The sequence below is a fragment of the Macrosteles quadrilineatus genome, unplaced genomic scaffold (genome assembly GCF_028750875.1).
Source record: "Macrosteles quadrilineatus isolate MER2022 unplaced genomic scaffold, UCM_ALF_1.0 Scaffold_1__1_contigs__length_201487025, whole genome shotgun sequence".
Taxonomy (NCBI): domain Eukaryota; kingdom Metazoa; phylum Arthropoda; class Insecta; order Hemiptera; family Cicadellidae; genus Macrosteles; species Macrosteles quadrilineatus.
In genome coordinates, this window is record NW_026542594.1 from 193,719,666 (window position 1) to 193,744,002 (window position 24,337).

Below are 24,337 nucleotides of genomic sequence, written 5' to 3' on the forward strand. Positions count from 1 at the left end.
AGATCCATATTTTGAAGAGTAACATAGTATAAAAACACCACTAAAGGAAACGGAAATTGCTTATAAAAAGAGGCTCCTATGCTCGAAACTCGAAACCAGCAGCAAAGACTTCCAAACGGTCGCCATGTTGGTTTTATCATCTTGCTTTGTAACTTTGTGGACGCTGCAACGGTTTTATAGTTTGGTGTAATGGTCGGTGAAATTTAACTTAAGTGTCTGTTTTGTTATTGTTTATTGTGTTGTGTAAGTAAAACATTCAAATTCTTTATAGGCTAATTAATTATAGGGTTATAATTTTAGTAATTTCATTGATGAGTAAACATACTTAACTCTGTATTTAGTCAACATCATGTATTTCAGTTTGATGATAAACTCTTTATTCATAAAGATACGCAAATAATCGTACATTTTCATATGAATGGAAAAGGAACCAGTAAGTTATGCTATGCCTACATAGCATTCAAATTAAATCGATCGCCGACTAGGACTAGGCCTAGGTTAAAGTCATTGTACCATGATAGGCTAGGCCTATATCTCGTTGGAAAGCTAGGCCTAGGCTACTCCTTAGGCTAGGCCTATGTGTAAGTATGTAGTTCTAAATTGTGGTGGTAAGTAAATATTAGCCTACATTATATGCATCCATATCTTTCCACAGGTTTTAACTTATCTTAATTTTTTGAATAATAATTTTTTTGTTTCTGCTGGTGATGCTGAGTTAAACCCATAAAACTCACTAAAATCGACAACTTTGAACATACTTAAATACGGTAAGCTAGGTTTACATTCCCTTTGTAGAGGTGGCGTAATAATTAACACGTTCACTACGCTACGAGATCCCGAGGTCTCGTATCGTACCTAGCCCGTGGTGCAGAACCCATAATTTGGCTTCTTTCCTAAGGTTACGACATCGATATTTTGGCGTAGGCCTACAGTTATCGTGAAGAAATGAAAGTTGTACATAAACATATAACTTAATGCATTTTTCTTGATGTGTGAACAAGTAAACATGAATTGAACGAGATCAATAGATCTTGTAACGCACTCAAGTAATAAACCTTTACTTAAATACGATACGAGACCTCTGGGTCTTGTATCAAAAATAGTTGTTCCAAGCACCACATGAGGCTAATGGGGTGATTAGTAGTAACCATGGCCACCTTTGTTGAATGCTTGGATGAAAGAAGGAACCCAAGAAATAATTCAAGATCAAAGTTATCTAATGTTTTATAGGTTTACATGATAATTGTTTTCAACTACTACGGGAACATAAATTATTTTTAATTATCGATGTGTTTCTCTTCTAAAACAGCACCAAAGGATGCGTAATAAAGGACATTCATTGGTAAATGACCTAAAATATCACGATTGTGCAATGTTATATTTTGATGTAAAAAAGCAAATCATTCCATTAATTTGAATAGGCCTATTTCTCCTGGTCCCTACTAAATCATACAAAAATCGATGATAAATAATTGCCAAACCGGACAAGGAATATCCGATAAACAACTTTGTATCATTGTTTTGCTATTGAAATCCCCTTTCCAAGCCTTTTAGGGAAGTGGTACAAGTCTAAATAGGCCTATAGCTTCAAGGTTGCACCCACACCCACCCCTTCCCCCTGCCAACACGACTCAATGTGGTTGCACTCATTTCGAGGTAACAATTTCGAGAAATAAATACAGTAGGACGTAATTTATTTTATTTCATTTCATTTATTTATTTCGTAAGTGTAAACATATTTCACTTGCATTTTGTTTAGCCTGAAATCAGCAGTAAGGAAACACGTTAATATAAAATGTTATAATAGAAAGATAAAATTTATATTTTACTACGGTTACAATTATTAGGGATTCGTATATAAACAGATACATATTTATTTTTAATTTGTTATGGTAGGAAAAGAATAAATACAAATGAATAATAAACTACTACAGCTGTGTGGTACATGATCTCAGGGTCTCGTTCAATGAAGTCATATTCACTTCCTGGGCTGGCTGAAGATTATCAACATTGTATGGTTCACATAAACAAACACTCAGTGCTTCCTCTCTCCTTTCATTGTGAGGTTATGATGCGCAACAGATTACTGGGCAATGTAATCTCGGGGTCTCGTATCGCACCTGGGTAATCATAGGGGACGAGACCTACAGTAAAGAGCCATTTGAAGTGTAGTTCAAGAAAGTTTCAGCAGTTTAGTGTTTTTTATTTGTCGAATAATGGCAAATTACGTAGAAAATTACAGTGCAGTACCTTTGTGGAAGAATTAAACCTTGGTTTTCTTAGCTTTACCTGGACAATTTTTTTCTTTGATTCTTAAACTTACTCCTTCTAGATCCACTACGTAAATCCATGTTACCACCACATTCTTAACACTTGTTAGCTTAGAGACTCTTTCACGAGTCACAGAAAGATACCTGAAATACGTTTGAACAGACATCTTTACAGCGGGACGGGAGCTAACTTTCCAATCAAATATGTCTAGAAGTTAAACCTAAAGTGGCACTACGTTGACTAACTGGTGCAGTTAGTGACACCACGCTGACATAATAAAAGTCCAGTAAATTTCAGGTTGGATTTAAACTGACCTCTTTTTGTCTGAGCAGTTGCGGTTAATCTATCAGTTGATCCAAGATCGGTTAAGAGAGAGTCTAAGTAATGATGTTCTTGAGGAGTATAAACCTTGGAAGTTAATTTCAGAAGAATTGAGTTTAGTCCTGTAATATTCAGTAGCTGTGAAAGATAAATAGGTAGGCCTATAGTTATAATATGTTTATAAAGTGTTATATCTATCAATACTAACTTATTGATCATGTCAACAGATTTCTATTTAGACTTTACGCTGCAATGGAAGAAGAGGAATGTTTACCACAAGAAGAATCTGCTTGGGCAGATGAATTAGACGTAGACATATCACAGTTGTGTCGCATTTGTGCCAACCCAAATGAATATTTGATCCCAATTTTCCATGGTGAGGGTAAGGAACACGAGCTGGAGGAAAAAATATCAAAACATCTTCCAATAAAGGTAAACAACATGGTCTTTGCTTTCCTTAAACTTTTAGCGAATATAGTGAATATCTGTGAATTTCCCACTTAGGGAATAGGCCTATTAGCGAATTTCCCATATGAAATAATCTATTAAGTTATTGTTGGTCTCATGGTAAGACCTGGAGCCTGGACCAATTCACTTAGTTTTATGTTTCCAGAGGCCGAAAACACCATAAATTCAAATATATATAGGCCTAAACGTGTAAACCCGTTGCTCGATTTGTAAAAAAAAGAGGTGCCGAAACTGTAACCTATTTAGGTATGTGATCAGTACCTATTTATACCAACATTTTTATCTTTCCGAAAGATAGGTACTGGATCTTTGTTCTATCGCGTTCCCCCGCAAATCGAGCACTGTGTACAAACCTATGTTAATTCATCCAGTTCTTAAACCAGCATGACCGTACCATAAGGTTTTATAGGGTAAAAATTAGTTTTTCTCATTTTGACCCTCAAAACACAGAATTTCCCAATAATTTATAGCTTGAAAACATTTTGTAGAGCTCTAAAAAACAAATAATCCAGTACCTATATTAATTAGAGGTTTTTGTTCAATTTTAATGAAAAAATTGTAAACTTAAAAATTTTAGTATGTTATTCTTAATGGAGAATAAGTTAACTGTTGTAGTTTGTTTGTTTATGGATATATTTTAGTCAAACTAGAAAATAAAAATGTATATTTTCATACTAAAAGAAAACTTATTAGGTACATTTTTACTGAAAAATGATTAACCTCATTGTAGCAGAAAACCTAAGTACACGTTAAACCTAATGTTACTATGGACTGATCTATCTATTCTTGTCGTATTTAGTGGCAGTTTGGGGCAGTGAGAGTGTTCGAACAAAGTTTGTTTCGTCTTTCTTGAATTTTAGTTATAATCCATTGAGGTTCGCTTTTTGTTAAATTTTAGTTGTTATAATATTATTAAGAGTTTAGTTTTTATTTATAAGACGCTATACAGATTTTCTGTGAAAAATAGAGATGATTTTATTTTGTTTAGGCTATTTTAATAGGGAACAAAAATGAGACATGATTAAGAAAATATTTAAGTGAAAACCCATCAAAAAAAAAGAATTAGTCTGCAAGTTTGCTTCTGCGGGGGTGATAAAAGTCTTTGATAGTATAAACTCTTTGAGTTTAGCACCAAAAAGACCCTGTAAACTTCTTGTAGAATATTCAAAACTTCGCTCAAAACTGGATAACGTATGATCATAATCCAATATATAACTTAGGTGGTACCAGTGTTGGGAAGTAGCGTTAGCTGTAGCTAGCTACATTTTTAAAGTAGTTGTAGCGGAACTTTAGCTACTTTTCTCGCTACATTAACATTGTTTGAGATAGTGATTTTTATCATAACCTCAACCTTACGTGAAACAACCTCTTTCAAACTGAGATTTTCAAAAAAATTAGGCCTACTTCCTTGGCGTCATACAGCTGGTTGCAGCCGTTTCATTCCCTATTACAACTTGTGTGGACATGGAGGCCATTAAATGAGTGTTATCCACATTTTTGGCTCTCATTTCCTTAATTTACTACTCTATGATTACTGTCAGATAAAATAAAATCGCTAGTTGCAGACGACGTTTAAACGATACCGGTGACAAGAGAAGCTATTGAATGCTTGCAAGTGATTGACAGGGAAATTAGTAATCAATTTAGTTTCTTTATTATATTGATAGTATACCAACTTGGGTTTTAATGGAAACCAACACTAAACCTTAAAGTAATGAGAAAGCTGGTCTAGCTTCAGCTGTTGATTATGGTTCGTCATCACAAGCCCTTCCTTGGTTAGATTACGAAAATTGTTCAAAGGTTTACTAAATGAACAAAGAGGAAATTACCTGATGAGATTTAAGATATGCCTAGACTACATGATAATTGTAACGAAAAAATCTCCATATAACATGAAACTTAGATTGAAAAAATAGCATAGTTTACTCCTGCTAACAGCTCTTGTATAGGCCTATTCCTAGGCTATGCTATGGGTTAAGACGAATACCAAGTTCAATTATTAGGAATATATCTGTTTAGTCCCTTGCAAGAACAAGCCTACTATAGCCAACTTTGTTACATAGCCAAGTAGGCCTACATGTTATTTTTACTATACAAATTTCAACATGTTTAAATCAAAATCCGATTTCAGGATAGGTAACTTAAGTTGCTGAATACTGTTTTCTGTACCAACTAGGTTGAAGCACAATTTGCCCTATGCATAATGACAATAAAGGACGATTTCTTGATATTGAAAAGTGTTATTCATAGAACAAGTAACTTATCACTATGGTTAAAAGTTATAGCAATGTCGTTTTTAACATTAAAAGTAAAGAAATGCAATAAACTCCAATTTCAGGAGGCTAGTCTCTGTAACACAAAAAAGTATTTTTAAATAATCGTTTTACAGTTTTATTGGTCTTAATTGTTGATATAAGACATCTATAAATGAATCTATGTTAAAGAAATAAAATGAGCTTTTAAAATATAGTTTTTTGTATGTCCTTTGAACTTAATGAAATTTACATATAAGATGCTTAAAAATAATGCAATATTTAAAAATAAGTACTAAATATGATGATGGGACACCCAACTATTTGGTTCTGTTGTTGTAATTTTAGGTTTATAATGCCAACAAATTAAATACAATCTAGGAATAATTTGTTTTCCAAGTAATGTTAGATACAATACTGACATTTTTTGTTTAAAATGTTTGTTCAATAAAAATGTAGTTGCAATTGATTTTACATTTACCTAATGTGCGTGGAATAAAAAGTAACGTCTTTGGAAGAAAAGTAGTTAAAATTGTAGCTGTAGCTACATTTCATTGTAGCTGTAGTTGTAGCTAGCTACTTTTTCGGAAATGTAGCAGTAGTTGTAGCTAAGCTACTTTTTTGGAAATGTAGCAGTAGTTGTAGCTAAGCTACTTTTTTGGAAATGTAGCAGTAGTTGTAGCTAAGCTACTTTTTTGGAAATGTAGCAGTAGTTGTAGCTAAGCTACTTTTTTGGAAATGTAGCAGTAGTTGTAGCTAAGCTACTTTTTTGGAAATGTAGCAGTAGTTGTAGCTAAGCTACTTTTTTGGAAATGTAGCAGTAGTTGTAGCTAAGCTACTTTTTTGGAAATGTAGCAGTAGTTGTAGCTAAGCTACTTTTTTGGAAATGTAGCAGTAGTTGTAGCTAAGCTACTTTTTTGGAAATGTAGCAGTAGTTGTAGCTAAGCTACTTTTTTGGAAATGTAGCAGTAGTTGTAGCTAAGCTACTTTTTTGGAAATGTAGCAGTAGTTGTAGCTAGCTACATTTTAAAAGTAGCTTCCCCAACACTGGGTGGTACAATTATAAAACCTGTCGACAGGTTGCTGAGAGTGATACACTACCCACAAATCTTTGCTACCAGTGTGCGTCCACTCTGATAGCTTGGCATGACATGGTAGTAGGATGTATAGAAGCAGACGACAAACTGAAGTCTGTCTCCGGCAAGGACACTAAGGTAAGTGGACTGAAAGTTTATACAGTAGCCTATAATGCTGATTATTCAATGGATGAAAAAGCGCTTCAAAAGTTTTCAAAATTCTGAATACACTTTAACGTTCTACAGAAAACATGCTTACACTGCAGCAATGGTCTATTGTAGCTATCTGCTGGATTTGTACGCCTAAACTAAATCTAAAACTTACTACTAACTACCTTGTGCTACAATAAATTTAACATTAAATTAAGGAAGAAGAATAAAACTACTTGCCTTAATCTTTAAAGTTACTGGAATATTTTTCTTAGTTCCTAGCAAAGTTGTCGGACTTAATTAGGTTATTTTATGTTTACAGACAACCGATGAAATCACAAAAAATGACACCGAAGTTGAACAGGACAGTAACTCTCAACAAGCTAGTGTTCCAGAAATGCAAATTAACAACGCTGCGTATATTTTACAGGTAACTACAGTTTCGTAGATTTGTAGTTAATGGTTGTGAACTTAGTCTAAAATCCTTTATCAATGCAATCCACTATGTCACCCTTAGTAAACTATTTTCATGATGTCTTGATGCTTTACTCGATAATGTCATCAGGGTTTACAATTTTACTGAATGCACTTAAAAACATGCACATTTAAAAGACAAAATACCTCTGCTACAGCAAACCTGCAGACTAAGCAAAGCGAGGTTCCATTTTTTCAATAATATGCATCTACATGAAGGTAGTCAACCGTAGTTTTAGTGAAGTATTAAAAACTTAGTAAAAAATACATAAATTTGATCAAAATTATCCATAAAACCAGCAAACTGCAACAGCTTACCTATTCTCTGAATAACATGGAAATTTACATTTTTTTTCTCAGTTACCATTAGGAATACAACAACACTTAAATGTACACCTAAATGTACACTTTTTATGTACACCTTGTATGTGGTGGTGTTCCATGCTTTTGTAAGTTTTACAACATTTTTTGCAAGTATCTCTTTAAATTTTGGAATAGCGAGTTTATTGTCTTACGTTTGAACACTCCTGTTTCAGTTATTATTTTCTTCTTTTACTGAAAAATTGATTGTCGTTTAAATATAAGGGTGAAATGATTGGATATGCTGATAATAATGACATGTTGTAAAGCTATATAGTTCCTGGCAGCACATATAGTGTTATCTTAAAAAAGTGGATGGATTAAACAGTTCTTATAAAAAGATTAGTCGTATTTAGAAGTATTCGTGATGTGTTAGCCTACTCAGTTAAAAATCCACTTACTACAATACAATACGCTATACTGCAATACTGTTATTTCTTACTATCTGTGTAAAAAATTTTAAAGTTTTCCAGTGTATTGTCATTTTATCACCGTAACTGAAATTATTAAGTCTTGCCCATGAATAACAGTTGTTTTTATTTACAATACTTTCCATTAAACATTAGTAGGTCGCGTATTACAATCGCGACTCACCCTCAACCGGCGCCGTATCACGTGTGTTGTTACCGTCGTCTGGTCGACCAATATTAAATGTTTCGTGTTTCCGTGTGTTATGTGTTTTGTTCTCTATTTATTATTAAACTTTTGACGAACTCCACTGCGAGGAATATGAAGACTACTTGACATTCTTCTGACCTGATGATGTGCTCCATTCGAAGCATGAAACAGCTGTAGTCTTACTAACTACAAAGGATCGCTTTGACAGTAACAAGGTAATTTAAACCACTATATAGTTAATGAATTGTTTTAATTTTTCAGGAACAAGAACCGGAATTGACTTCATCAGTAAATGAGGAAAATGTAATAGAAGAAATTATTCCTGCTGACAAATTTGATGTTATAGAAGATAAAACTGCAGATTCAAGGTCAGTGTTTTCAAAATGTTATCATTAGTTTTAGGTTAATTACTAGGGTTGCTCGTAAACTAAGGCCTTTATCAAGTTCATGCTGCGACCTAATATTCTAGCTCTAATCTGAATCCATCACGGGGTTCTTTACTTCGACCAATATATTTTAGCCGTTTTCAACCTCCTTGAGACAATCCGTCACAAACAACAGGAAGAGAAATAAAACCTCCATCCAAGTACAAATTGCGTTTCGTGTTTGTTTTCTGCGGTCTAAGTCAAAAACCCCTATTGAAGCTCATCGCCAGTGATGGACGTGAATGAAGTTGAGTGGTTGGTTATAGAAAATGTTTGTAAGGGTAAGTAAGTTCAGAGGAGGTCATAGTATTTTTCACAACGTTGACAATTTGTTTGCATGCTGGTAGTTTACCGACCATGGCTGCCGACTTTCATCAGTTGCGTTGAAGCAGTGCCCAAAGTGAATAAAATTGTGCAGTGGTGTGACTAAATGAAAGATTACCAAACTGACGGGTGACAACTTTATAAGACGATCAAGAGCTCACAGTAAACCCTGTTATTCTTTGCAAAATTCTCTTAACTTGAATCTCTGTCTCGGTTGAAACCAATAATTACCTGCTGGACAATCGCGCATTTATTCACATCCTGCACCTACCTAAGCCACTATTGCTCATTTTGTACGTTTTAACACTTTTCTGCATACACATCCTACAACTGCCAACAGATTCCTATCAGGGTGCAATTCCTTTTTGAACAGATACCCAATCACAACATGATTCTTCTGGGAGTGTTGAATTTCCTTATTTTTGTCGGTTCATACGACAAGCAGTTGTCGTATAGGGAAAGAAAACAACTAAAATGTGAATAAAGTAAGGAACTCGTATACTGGTGTCAGATTTGATCTTGCTCGATCGTGTTGAGAGGTTAATTGGCCTTGATTTGCGTGCAACCCTTGTATACAAACCAAGCATTTTTGTTGGTCTAGCAAGATTTCCTGAGTGGGAAAATTCACTCTGGCACAAGAAACCAAAAGTTACCTATCCACTATTTGACCTGAAGACATTTCTTCATTTGGGTTTTGTTTAAGGAAAGGCCCAAGGCCAGATGTGTGATTTTGAGAATAACGGTATAGCAGCTAGCTTACCTTAAAGTAAATCCAGGTAATTAGTACAGACAGAAGACACATCAAATGCACAATAGTATGTCCCGTGACGAACTTTGTCATGTGTAGAATATATTATTTTCATTGACTTGTTTTGTCATTAAGTTTGAGATCTATTTTTTACACCATTTTATTTATGAACACTTTTTTGCGACCATGGAATAAATTATTGAATTGTCTGTGTACTAGGGCTTACCTGGACTTTTCTAAGCTACCTAATTAAACTTTTTTGGCTGAAAAATTCTGTTAGTCACAGTGAAATATTTTTTTATATTGTAGAGCTGTTGTGTTTCCCGTGTCAGGATGAACTCTTGACACATTCAGGTAATCTTGCTCTCATAACATAAATGCTTGAAACATACACCCTTGTGTCAATGTTACATAATTATAACCTCTATTTACAATTTAGAAAGTCAAACTTTGTAACAACCCAACTTCGGGATGATACCTAATTTTTTAAATAGAATATAATAGGGCTAGTAATAATTTAATCTTTTTTAGTGGTTAATTAAGTTTTTAAGCCAATGTCAGATCGTCGGATGTTGAATGTTTTAAATCTATTTTAATGCATGTAGACCAATGTGGTATTTAAGGTTTTTTGGAAGGGATCGGTCCAAACCCTGATCTTGTTACTGTCTGACTTCAACCTGTTTTCAGAAAACATCATTTAGTTTTTATTAAAAAAAGAACATATTAGTGTACGAGCCAGTCAGATTGTGTTACTTGCTAGTGTCTAAATTAAATTTTCTACATTGCTTTTTGTTGCTGACATAGTTGATGGGTTATAACAGTTGCTGTAGCTCACAATAAGTCATTCCAGCAGTTTGACTAGGTAAACAAGTTTGTGTATTCGATAGAAATTAGTAATTTAGATCAGCACAATATGTCGGTGGATCGCATCAACTACGACGATTTTGATAATAAAAACTTGTGACAACCTTTTACATAGGAGCAGCTTTATTACTCAGTTGAATCCATTTTTGATCAATGAGATTTGAACTCTAAGACCAAAGCACCGTGCTATACCACTAGGACCAAAGCACCGTGCTATACCACTAGACCAGCTCACTGTGGAGCGAGCTGGTCTAGTGGCACAGTGTGGGACTTTGGTGCTTGAGGTCCCAGGTTCAAATACCGCCAATCGCCAATGGATTTTATCTAGGTGACAATGCTGCAGCCCTCTAGTAATAGTCTGAAGTAATGCGGAAAAACTATTCCGGGCTAAAACCTAGAGAGGAAAATACTATACCACCCCAATTGCCTGACCATATTTTCTCATAATTAATTAAGGTACCTACACTGGATGAAATATCAACATACTAGATGGATACTTTGATACTTTCTAAACCTTTAATTCGCTTTCTGATGCATTATAAACATTATGTAGAATCTGTTTGCTACATACCTACTCAGACTTAACCCACTAACGACGACTCACAACACAAGTAGCGCGTCAACAGTAACACGTTTTACGACGAATCTGTGTTAAGCCTGTGTTGTCGTCTGCTATAATACATTCCGTTGGCTAAGCCAGGCCAATTACTCGCGCCATGATGGCAATTTCCCTTTTTTAGCTAATATTTCATTTCATTTGAATCTTTCTTCTGGTTGGTATAAAGTTTTTCCATGAGGTTTTTTTCATGGAGAGATTGCATATAAATAAAGACTTTTGTTTGACTTACTAGTTAAGACCAATAGCCTACTTAATTTTAAATCAATAAAATTCAGAAGTGTGGTTTAACAAATTGTCCTGAAAAAAATATTTAATATTTTAAATTCTGGTTTGAACAACAATAGTATGTAGATGTTAAAAAACGTATTTTAGACAAGCTTATTCTGGAGTTAAAAAGTCAAAGTGAAGCTGAAAATGAATTGGAAACTAAAGGTGATTGATGGTATGGTGAAGATGTATAGTTATGAATAAATGCTCATACTAAATACTCCGAGACAGTGATTGGCTGCTTTATTTTGCAGGTTTTTATCCTTCAGAAGCTTTCAAATAGCCTTTTGTGCGCTGAAGGACAAATTAATCAACAAAAAATCTAAGCACAAACAAAGAAAAAGACTTACTTCAGATTTAAAAACACCCGAGACTTGTTCAAAGGCAAATAAAGAAGGTGAAACAAAGGAGAAAGACAAACAAAATTACAATGAAATGTGTGCAAAGTCTAAACACCGATGTACATGTGGACGTGAGTTTACCAGAAATTCCGATCTAAAAAGACACAGTTTGATACATCTAAATTCAGATATCTTCGAAGCAGAGTCGGATAGTAAAGAAAGAAAATTGGAAAACATCAACATCGCTACATATACTTGCAAAATTTGTAATAAAGTGTTTAAAGCCAAATGCAGTTATGAGAGACACATACGAATACACACTGGAGAAAGACCATTCTGTTGCAACGAATGCGGTAAGTGTTTTCGTGACTCTGGATCATTGACGAGACACTCGAAAGAAGTTCACGCTAGGATACGCAACCATCCGTGTAGCATCTGCAACAAGTGGTTTATGAACCGTGCGACTCTAGAGGATCACCAACGAACACACACGGGAGAGCGGCCATTTGTATGTGACCAGTGCGGACTCATGTTTAGGTCTAAGGCTGCGTTGTATCAGCATAGTTCCACACATTCCAGTCATCGGCCCCACACCTGCGGTTACTGCGGTAAAAGCTTCCGTCGCCGACAGGAACTGACCGGTCACTTACCGACACACACCAACGAGAAGACCCACGTATGTGACAAGTGCGGTAAAGCGTTTAGCACCAGGAGTGAACTGCATCGCCACTTACACGTGCATTCCGACGAGAAACCGTTTGCCTGTTTAGTTTGCAGTACGAACTTTAGCCAGAAGAGATACTTGAGGAACCACATGAAGTCGCGGCACGGCCGAACTGAAGATTTGCAAAGAGGCATTGTGCCTGTTGAACGTTTTTAATTCCATACTGTTAAATTTGTTTCTCCGTCCAAACCTATTAAATATTTGTGCTTTTTAACATTTGGTTGAAACTACTTTTTAACCCAGAAACAGTGTAAAATTATTTTAGTATGTTTCATATGAATGTTATAAGAATGTGCATGTTTGCACAATATATTTCCTCTCTAAAAGTGTGATAAACTGTAGCCTTATGGATTAGTGCTGTAAACTAGATCAGAAGGATAAACCAAATTTGTAGCAAATTTGACAAAATAAAAGTGGTACTTATCTCTCAACATTTTTTTGAGTGGTGAAAACAACATTTTGTTTCTTTAGGTTAGAGGCAAGCACTATAAAACACTATGTTTACAGCTAACTGGTCAATGACTGAATGTCACAATGAAGATCAACCTTTGTCTGCATATTGTATCAAAATCCAAATTGTTATCAAGATGTATTTCATATATTCTTGTTGTATACATTGGTTTGTTACCACTATTTTAATTTTAGTGTACCAGTATCATAAATCTTCCTTTTTTTTGTTAAAATTATATTTCAAAGAAATACTGAGAAAAAACTGTTGCAAACACTTTCTAGTGAAAACGTATGCCCACCCTATTAACCATAAATTGTCTACTATATGTTTTATGTACCTATCATATCTACAATGATTACTTATAATTTATACCTCGAAAACATCTAGTAAAACCTATTAAAAAGAATAAAAAAAAGGACAAACTATATAAACAAGTTGAAGATGAAAATATCTTTTATATTTGTAATAAAGTTTCTATCGAAAATTGAGAGTTCCATAATTTCCGTTGTTTGCAGGTGTTTGGGATCGTTCAAAAGTTACCATCAAACTCAGATAGCCTTGCGGATGCTACAGTGGGCGAACCGCAGCTCTGTTTACTGTGTTATCTGCGGAACAAAGAGAGAGAACCAGACGTTGTTGATAAAACATTTATACATTGAGCACAAAATGCAGTGTGGACACTGTGGCGTTAGGTTTACGAGCGAACCTCAACTGAGGAATCACATGGTAACTCATGGAAACTCTGCGGTCTACAAGTGTGACATCTGCTCATTGTCTTTCCTGGACCGATTCAGTCTGAAAAAGCATAAAATCAAGTCTCATTCCAAAGTGTTTGAATTGAACAAAGAGAATGGTGACAGCAACACTAAATGTACACCTAAATTAAAGTTAAACAATGCAAATGATAAGCTTTCGCAATGCAATACGTCTTGGAGTGAAGACAAAGCTTGTTATACCGACAGCGATGATTCTGTTAAAGAAGAGTACGCCAGTGAAGATTTATTCGTAAAAGCCGAAATAAGACTACGTGAATCGAAATTTTCTTGCGCAAAATGTGATTTTACATGTGACTTGAAACGTGACTTGATTTACCACAGGGACAATACTCACAAATCAAATAAAAATGAAATTTATCAAAAAGGAAAACCTCATCAGTGTGACATTTGTAGTAATTCGTTTTTACGAAAGGCAGATTTACAAAGACACATATACAGGGTTAGGCAAAAGTCTGGAACCCCCCAGTTAACTTTTTAACGCGTTGAAGTAGGAAAACCATACTCGGCACATATTTACAACATAAGAAATTTCACTTTTTCATCAAAGTTACAACTTTGACCCAGCCCCCAAAATGGGGTATTCTGGGGGCAGCCCCAAATTTTCAAATGTAAACACCTATCATATGACCCCTCATTTTACAGGGTTTATCAAGAGAAATTGAATGGTGCAAACCAGAGGTCAATATATCACCCCTAATCAAAATGGCAGCCAATTAAGTTATTTAAGATGAGCAAGCAAGATAAAGTCTGAACACCCCCAGTTAACTTTAAAAATTTAATATTTTAATACTGACCATAAGGTGAATTCTCTTTTTTCATTAAGGTATGTTGAGTTTAGTTTTCCTGCTATAACCTGTTAAAAAGATAATAGGGGATACTTCAAAATGACCATTTTGATTAGGGGTGTGATATTGACCTTTAGTTTGCGCCATTTAATTTGTCTTGAGAAATCCTTTAAAATTAGGTGTCACATGATAGGTTTTTGCTTTGAAAATTTGGGGCTGCCCAGCATGTACATGTTCTAATTTTAATGAAAAAGTGATTTTTTTAAAGTTGTAAACATGTGCCGAGTTCAGTTTTCCCACTGTCACACGTTATAAAGTTAACTGGGGGTGTCCAGACTTTATCTTGCTTACTCATCTTAAATTAAATTGGCTGCCATTTTGATTAGGGGTGCGATATTGACCTCTGGATTGCGCCATTCAATTTCTCTTGATAAACCCTTTAAAATGAGAGGTCACTTGATAGGTGTTTATATTCGAAAATTTGGAGCTGCCCCCAAAATACCCCATTTTGGGGGGGCTAGGGCAAAGTTGTCACTTTGATGAAAAAGTACAATTTCATATGTTGTAAATATGTGCCGAGTTTGGTTATCCTACTGCAATGCGTTAAAAAGTTATCTGGGGGGTTCCAGACTTTTGCCTAACCCTGTATAAATTACACTTTGAAGATGAATTCAAGAAAAACAGTTCTAAGGATATGTATCATGAAACTATAAATCGAGCAAAAGAAAATATCGATGGTGTTATTGTCTACCGCTGTGGAATTTGTGGTAAACATTTACGCACCAAGAAAGGTTTCGTTCGTCATACAAGGGTGCACACTGGCGAGCGTCCTTTCACCTGCCACATCTGCGGTAAACAATATAGATCCAACACTGACCTAACCAGACATCTGAGGTGTGTACACGAAGGGGTGAAGAAATACCAGTGTGACATCTGCGGACAGAGCTTCGCCAACAAAGCGACGACTAACGATCACCGCCGGACACACACTGGGGAAAAACCGTTCATGTGCGACGTCTGCGGCAAATCTTTCCCCACTCCCAACTCTATCTACATACATCGTCGGATCCACATGAATTATTTCCCCCACGAATGCAACACTTGCGAGAAAAAGTTTCGGAGGAAACAGCAGTTGATACACCACTCTAGAACTCACACCGGGGAAAAACCTCACGCTTGTAATGTTTGTGGTAAATGTTTCGCTGTGAAGGACGAAGTTACGCGACACAAACGGACTCATTCTAGCGAGAAATCTCATGTTTGTCCTCATTGCGGCTTTGCTTTCGCCCAGAAGCGATATCTCACCAGTCATATCAAAACTCATCACGCTGGATTTTTATGAAATCTTTGATAGTTTTGTATCTGAATATTATAAAATAATTAAAGATTATTTTTATACTTAGTGTGTATATTTCTTTACGAAACAAACCAAATACAAAAGCTAGTTTTAGAACCGTTAAATTTGCAATTCATAAATTACTAGTATGCGATACATTCAGAAGACTAAATTTGTTCTTAACATAATAGTAGTTTTGTAGATCCAAATTTCTTGCTTGTAATTTATATAATTAGAATCAGATAATTATTTATTATACTAAACTGTTGGTGATCTTGAACAACTTTCACAAAAACATAATTGAAGAAAAGGAATTCAAAAAAGAATACTTTTACGTATTCTTTTCAGATTTAATGGGTAAAGTAATCTTGAATAATGGTCGCTTTGTTATCTTCACATAATTAATTGCCAAGTAAATAATGGAATAACAATCTCCTATAAAGTCTTCTCTTGAAATCAGAAATTAAAAAAAAATACTTTAAATATTGAGCTAAAATGCGTACTTAGATCAACGATTGGTTATTGATATCATATACCAACCCAAGTACCAATGATATCATTGGAAAATCTATGGAAATTGGACTCATGGTATGTGTATGATAGAACATATATACAACTTAAAAACAATGTTTTCTTAGAAAATTTGAAATAAAGAAAAAAAGCCATGCATGACTTGATTGATCTTGGGATCAATCATAATGATAAAATTGCTCACCTTCTAGCTATCCGTATCCATAAAAAATAAAAATCCAGATGTACTATAACTTCGATAGCTAGTCTCACGAGGATTATCAAATAAATAATCGTTTTTAAGGTAGACCTCTTTCTCAGGTTTGCAATAACATTAAAATTATCCACAGAATATCCTACGACTATTATAAGTGAGAAAGATTTTATGTATGGATGGATGGATGTTTGTGGCAAAAACGTGAAAAAAACTGGTCGGATTGGGCTGAAATTTGGTGTGATGATAGCTCACATTCCCGATTAACATATAGAATCATTCTTATCTCAAAAATCCTTTTGAGCTCCGCCCCAGTGGCTATTTTTTTCATTTATGACAACATCTAATTTAAACCAACTAGCAACAAAAAGCTGTGTAAATGAGAATTTCACTTTTTTATTGTTTAGGGGCAGTGGTAGAACATTATGGCTATGGTAAGATGTGCTATAATATAGCCTAAGGTAATTCAAAATAACCAAATTTTCTTAAATTGTGTCCTCTCCCATTGCAAAAGCAAAGAACGAGTATAACTGCAATAAGCATTTTATACTTACACGCCAACCCCGTATGAAGGACGGGTACTCTGCTAGTTAGTTATATATATATTGTCTTCTCTAAGGTCAGAAGAATTTGAAGCTTGTAACAAAATAGGTTTTTGTAGAACATATTTAAAAAAAAAATCACCCATATTTAAAATCTATTTCAATTTGAAAAAGAAAAGGTCCAAACATGCAAGATCACAAACATACAATCTCCTTAATATGTTGTGATAAACCAAAGTTGAAGTCTTGAACCTTAAAGTTAATCAAAATTAAAAACTAATCCAACAATCTTGAAAATTGTTATAATGTTGTCACTACTTTGTATGATAAGGATTATATAACTGTTTCAAATAGTTTATTTAATTGAATTATCATTGTTGAAACTGAACCCAGCTGCTGTCCTTGATCATTGGGCTTTCAATAATGGTCCTAACTAATGAAACAGCTGATCTTAGTAACAAAGCTACACAAGGCATCACACAACATTCTACACTCGTCCTCATATATATGTCCCAATCTCAAATGAATATGAATATTTATGAATATATTATCACTACATCAAGGCAAGGACACAATGACACAATACTGTATATTTTAACCTGATATGAGATTAAAATTGAAGAAGATTTCTCAAGTATATTTGCTACAAACTTGAAACAGCTGTGTTAAGTTTGAAGCCATACAAAAGCTACTGACTTATTTTAAGGTCAAACCAGCTACCAAAATAATCATTGTTCTTTTACTTTTTTTCAACTTTTGTCACTCAATCAAGATATTGTACAATAATTTCTGTCATCTTCGGGTTCCTACTATTCAAAATGTGGCTAGTGCTAACGGACATTGGTAAAAAACTATTCAGCACTAAACGGAGCAAACAGAAAACAGCAATGTCGCTAATAGTCAGGTAAATCAATATTATCCGGGCCAAAAAAAAAAACACATTGTAAATGATTGGGTGTTGTGCAACATTCCACGTGCCAAAAAGAGAACTGCGAGGATTGGGCCAATTAACTTAATTTCACTAACAAAAGAGATAAATGAAACTGACCTGATTAACACAGATCATTGTATTGCAGGTCTGTGAGAATGGAAGAACAGATGGAATACAGTGATAATGACTTACAAGACGAACTTTTGAGTGACCGCGAAAGTGATGAGGAATATGGTACCCTGTACAACTGCAGTATCTGTAAAGCCTCCAACATGGCACTCAAGGACTTTTTAGCTCATTCTAAGAGGCATACTAAAGAAGAGAAGCAAACTGCTCTTAACGAGATTGTTAATTATAAAATACTTAAAGAACAAGCTGCCAAAAGTTCCGCAGCCACTTTGGGGTTTAGGGTTCAAGAAAGTTTAGAGTCGTCGGTTACTTTATACCAATGCATAGTTTGTGGCCAGGGGAACTTGATGCTGAAACAAGTTGCGCTACACAGTGCCTTACACCCTCACTATCTCGAAAGTCATTTTTGTAGTATATGTCAAAAACAGTTTCCGGACCAAAATAGTTTGGATTGTCATTTTGAGATGCATTTGGATAATCATGACCTAATCTGTGAATATTGTAACAGAAGATTTGGAATGATCAACGAAGTAGAGGCTCATGAGGATTCACATTTTTTAGCAGAATATATTTGTGCCGATTGCCGAGAAAGTTTCAGGTCCAAGGAGCTCGTTTTGGTTCATTTGAAAGAAACTCATTTAAATGATTCAATTTGTTTGATTTGCGACGTTGAATTAAAATCCAGCCGAGTGATCGACAATCACTTTATTTCTCATGTAACTGTTCGTGCGGTGAAAAGATTATCGCCTGGTTTTTTCTGTGATCTCTGCGGGAAAAAGTATGATAGCAAAGTCGCACTGCAACGCCATAGAATTTTTCTTCATAATGATAGGCTTCCTTTTATTTGTGAACATTGTGGATTCTACGCATACCACGAAACGCCTTTGAAAATTCATTTAGGAAAAGTTCATGGTGGAAATGAAGATGGATATGTTTGTTTTAAATGTGGAAATATCACAAATGACAAGGATAAAATAGTAGCACCTTTGGTTGACAAGGTTTGCAAATTGTGTGGTTTAGAATTTAAGGATAAAGTTGTCTTCACAAATCATCTAAAATTACATGGAGAAGTTAAAAGTGTAGAGTCATTCCCCAAAGTCAATTTGCAGCAAACGTCAAAGAGGGATTTGCCTCTTGCATGTAGTCTGTGCGGAGATGTTTTCACAACGAACGATTTCTGTTTGGCTCATTCTTTGTGTCACGTTAACTCAACGTTTTGTGACTTGTGTGATAAACCTTTCAGAAGTGAAACTGCTCTGACGTTTCACTTGAATGAAATTCATGTCAGTCAATCCCTCAAGATTGATAAAGAACGTACCATTTTTCCTTTTAAATGCAAAGACTGTACTCTAGCTTTTAGGTTAGAATTTGAGCTTGAAGACCACTGTGAAACACATAAAGACATTCAGTACCAATGCCACCATTGCTTTAGTGAGTTTTCTACTGATGGTGAACTTCAGGATCATTTAGGTTCTCACAAGGAAGAAATTATGTGAAAAATTAATTCCGTTAAGGAATTGTCAGCTCATGTATCAAGGCGTTCTATTTTAGTAAAAAAATGTTCTTTAAGCATTTTAAAAATTGTATAAGAATTTTTTTTTTATTTCAGTTATCTAGCAAGCAATGTCTTCTGTTGAATTTGGTTTCTGTGAACGCATGTATTATTTTAGCTTTAATCGAGGGATATTTTTGTATCCCAGAAAGAATTAAAGACTGGCTAGGTAGCTGAGTGGTTATAGTGCTCGCCTAGTAATCAAAATGTCGCCGGTTCGATCCTGAGAAAAGTCAGTAGCTTTTTGATGGTTCCGAAACTGGACCCAGCTGTTCTCATTGGGCTTAAATTAGTCAGTAACAAAGCTACACATGTCATCACACACCATTCTACACTCATCCTTCACTGATATTTGGGTTAATATACGCACCTAGGTGGCGTCCCCATCTCAATGATTGAATTATTGAATTCATCATTAACTACACCGATGCTTTAAAAAATACATATTCATGCAAATACTAAATATGAATAATGCCAATGATTCAGTGAAAAGTAAATGTAAAAATTTTTTTAACAAAGCCTATTACTCGTTTTGTAACTTAATTTATTAAAAGGTGCAACTATTTTTATTTTTTTTACTGTTAAACTTGTGTACTAGCCTTGGTAACTAAAATTGTACAAACCTAGTTATGAGCGTTTTAACAAATTATTGTTTAAGTTTTAATTGATTTTGTAAATAAAAATTTATTTATGTACATTGATTGTTGAGTTTGTTGTATTACCGTACCTTGTATAATGAAGAAAATGTTAAACTTTACTTGGTTAACTCTTTAGAACTTTTTTTTCAATTGTTGGAATAACTAGTCCTATTACAGAAATATGGTTAGTTAAAGCATATGTTAAAGTCTGTCATTACTGATGACAAAACTGCATTTATGAATAATTGCATCACTTTCAAATTAAATATTACCACAGCAGCAAACCTGCAGTCTAAGAGAATTTCCATTAGTTTAACACGTTCGCTACTGAGCGTCGCATACATGCGACGCCACAGTCATTGCCACAGACTGAGGTATACATTTGAATCTTACACATAGACCGGCTGTCACTTGGTTAACAGTACACATGGACCACAATCGAAAACCTGTAAAACAGTGATCATTTACATTGTAATACGCTACACTCGTCTTTGTAAATAATTTATTCTTCTTTTTTGTATTTTTTATAACCTTTTGTAATGTCACATATTTGCGATGCCCGGTCTACAGCGAAGACAATAGTGAAAATTATCATAGTTTTCTTTAAATAGACCAAACGTTGCATTTATGCGACAGTTCAATTTTTGTTTGTGTTTTGAGGTGAAAGTAAGTGAAAAAAAAACAACTGATTATTCAAGAACAGTTTGTAACTGAACAAATATAAAAGCTACATAGGATAATGCAGCATACATACTGCATACATACAAGTTAATGCAGTTAATACAGTGATGCAGAAAAGTAAAGACCAGTTTTTCCAACTATCATATGACGTCACCAATCATCATATCCACAGATCAAGCGACGCAGTTGTGCATCAGACATCTCTGTACTCTGTAGATCAATGCAGGGAATTCAGTGCCTTCAAATAGACCGTTACAAAGATATAAGCATTTTAATAACATTAGAACCCCGACGGCAAATATGCAAATATGCGTCGACAGTCTATTTTAATGTGACTGGCCGTCGCATATGTGCGACAGCAGTCTATGGGGGGAAACAGGCCGTACTATTGCAGTAGCGAACGTGTTAATTGAATTTTTCTGAAATATTTAGTCATGTCAAATTTATTCCCTATTTAAATAATAAGGTACCCTATAACAAGTACTTAGTTTTTATTTTTTTAATTATTGTTTCATTGATTAATTAAGAATATCAATCACTATCGATTTTATATTAGGAAACTAAGCACCTAAATTGAAGAATATTTCTGCAGAGGTATTAAGTTTAGTTTGTATAGAGAAATTTAAACAGTGCCTTTCCTGTTGGCGTAGTTGATACATATTTACATTCCTAAACAAACGTTTCAAGAAAATAAGGTTCTTTCCGTAATAAACTATTCACTCCCTAATAACTGTATTTAAAAGATAATTTTAAAAGTTGTTCATCAAACCGATACGATAGGGCGACATTTTTTATTGCCATTGGGCTTTTGAACCGAAAATCAGCTTTAGAAAGACCATGCGATCATTTTATTGATCTAGTTGCAAGGTGTAAGATTTACATATACAAAATGGATTTCCAACATCAAAGAGATTTTCCCTGATGCTCATTGTAAGACTTTTTATTGAACCCAGCTGCCAAGGACACTATTATATTGGTCCAACTCCAACTAAACCTTGAAAAAAAAATCCTCTACCTGATAAAATTTTATGTTATAAAGTTTCATTGATATTTTATGAACAGGAAATGCTCTTTAGGAGGGTTCCACCTATCGGCTGGTTCCGCGACATCATGGTCCCACAAAAAAGAACCTCGTGGCACTATTAAAGTGCTAGTTGAAATAGACTGTAAAACATTCACAAAGAACCAAATTATGCCCTGGATGAACTGAAACTTTGTAATTGTTTCTTTAAATATTTACAAAATCATTTTGAAAATCCGTAAATTAGTATTTTTTACAAGTGATTTTAGCTTCTAAATAGCATTAATTTATCCACATCCATTGCAAGCTCTTATGTTAAGAGCCCAAAAAACACACAATTATTGGAAACAAATTAGTTTTAGAGTGTTGAAAGCTTGTACCGTAGAGGCATGTTTAGCCGCCATTTTGAATTGACCGGGTAGAACCCTCTTAATGCCTGAATATTCAAAGATATTTAGAAAGTAGAAATATTGTTTTTGTTTTTAAGTTTTTGACTATGGGATCATTTTTTATTTTCGTGTGATGAGGTCCGTAGAATTTTAGTCTAAAAGTCACAAGTTTTACCAATTCGGCGGCTTTGTAAAATACAGTTGTAGCTAAATCAAAACTTTAATTATATTGTTTTTGAAACCTTGCTCCTGTATTGCAAACTTAATTGTTAGTAAAAACTTTAAGTGAATTACACTATCCACTTTGACTGGCTGGCTAAGAGTTAAAATGTTAAGCTTCCATCCAAGGTCTATTCTGGGCTCAGTTGCCAATTTTTGTCTGACATTTAATTAATGTTGTTTTAGAGCAAAATAAGACCAGGATTCAGATCCTTCCCTTACAATTCCCCAATGGTGTTAAGGGCAACATTAATTTTTAACGTTTTTTTTTTATTCACTCATACAAAGATTTTCTCTTGTATTTTGACTTTTTTTTGTTTCAGCAATTTCGTCATAGTCCAAACAAACACAAAGGATGAAATCGTAGAAACTATTGAAACCAACGAAGAAAGCATCATGGATGAAGTTGAGGTGTATGAACACCCTGATATAGAAACTTCTATCATTGTCAGTGAATTTGCAGAAGGTTTAGAGGAAGGGCAATACATAGCTTACATCGATGGAGAACTGATACAATCATCTGTGGAAGTGGTTAATCCTGAATTTGAGGACGCCGCAGAAATGGAAGATACTAAGGGCTTCATTTGCGAGGAGTGTAACCAAATATTCATGGACATTGTCGCCTTTCAAACTCACCTGAGTTTGCATCAAACAAAAGGTCATCTTTGCAACTATTGTGACGCAACCTACAGAAGAATAGACCATCTTCAAAAACACATGGAAATCATGCATCCTGAAGCCAACGTAGATTTACTGCCGAAAGTAAAAAAGCCTAACCCTTATGCCAAAACATTCCTATGCAATACTTGCGGGAAAATTCTCAGAAGCAGTATCGCATACGAAAACCATACTTTGAAACATCAAAGCAAGTGTCCTTACCCGTGCGACCTGTGCTCGGAAACATTTCCCAACAGAGGAGCTCGTAGAAGACACGAAGTCAAAGAGCATAATCTACTCACTAAAGAAAACGGAAATCCTGACGGGTATCACGTTTGCGAAGTATGCGGTTTGGAGATGTTTTCTGACGGTGCTTATTACCACCACAAGGACAAGCATGGAGATCCCTACCCTTGTACGTTCTGTGGCAAACTATTCGGAAGCAGAAGTCTCATGCAGGTTCACGCACGACGGCATACGACAGAGAGGCCCTTTGTTTGTTCATTATGTAACAGGAACTTTAAAGTGAAACAAGAATTGAACGCTCACATGAACATACACAAAGATCTACGGCCCTACCAATGTCCTCATTGTCCAAAGATGTGCCGTAAGAGTTCCGACCTCACTCACCACATCCGCACACACACTGGGGAAAAGCCGTTTATCTGTGAAAGATGTGGTCGCGGCTTTGCGCAGGCTGGTGACATGCGCAAACACAGACAATTGCACTTCAGGCCTTCCAAGATAAATAAAAACCTACCAGTATAGCGACTTTTCAATTTTATGTGACTAATTTATTAATATAATTAATTATTTTTACCACACAGTTTTTTCCTCTTGTTTTCCCCCTTATTCACCGAATCAAAATACCAAAAAATTTTTTAAACTAAAATCCCAATGAACGTAAAAACATCCTTATTTGGAACCAAGATGTTTGTGAATAATCAATCAATTTAAGGTGTTGCTTTTAATAAAAAAATGTTTGAAATAGTCAACACAAAAACCCTTTAGTTCACCACAGGCTATTCAAAACTGTCGTCCAAATAACTTATCAACTTCAGAAGCAGCTGGTAAAAATTGTTTTCAAAAGTTAGTAGGCACAAAGAGTTGGTGGGTTAAAAACTTGTTTAATAAAGTATAATTGAAAAACGTAATTCCTTTACATTTAATTGACCAACTTTAGTAATACCAGTATCAGGGGATG

The 24,337-nt window shown here is 34.8% G+C and overlaps 1 protein-coding gene across 4 annotated transcripts; it reads left to right on the forward strand.

The window, feature by feature from the left end:
* The first annotated feature begins 122 nt into the window (after positions 1-122).
* On the forward strand, positions 123-23,947 carry LOC128992982 (gastrula zinc finger protein XlCGF26.1-like). Of its 4 annotated transcripts, none has more exons than XM_054416736.1 (6): positions 123-243; positions 2,820-3,024; positions 6,392-6,526; positions 6,861-6,968; positions 8,252-8,358; positions 17,993-19,591. In XM_054416736.1, the coding sequence occupies exons 2-6, from the start codon at positions 2,845-2,847 to the stop codon at positions 19,470-19,472; spliced, it is 2,010 nt and encodes a 669-aa protein (XP_054272711.1). In that variant the 5' UTR covers positions 123-243; positions 2,820-2,844; the 3' UTR covers positions 19,473-19,591. The 4 variants fall into 4 exon arrangements, with proteins under 4 accessions (XP_054272711.1, XP_054272716.1, XP_054272706.1 ...); XM_054416741.1 differs by lacking the exons at positions 123-243; positions 17,993-19,591 and adding exons at positions 287-433; positions 22,800-23,947; XM_054416731.1 differs by lacking the exon at positions 123-243 and adding an exon at positions 287-433.
* The last annotated feature ends 390 nt before the right edge of the window (positions 23,948-24,337 follow it).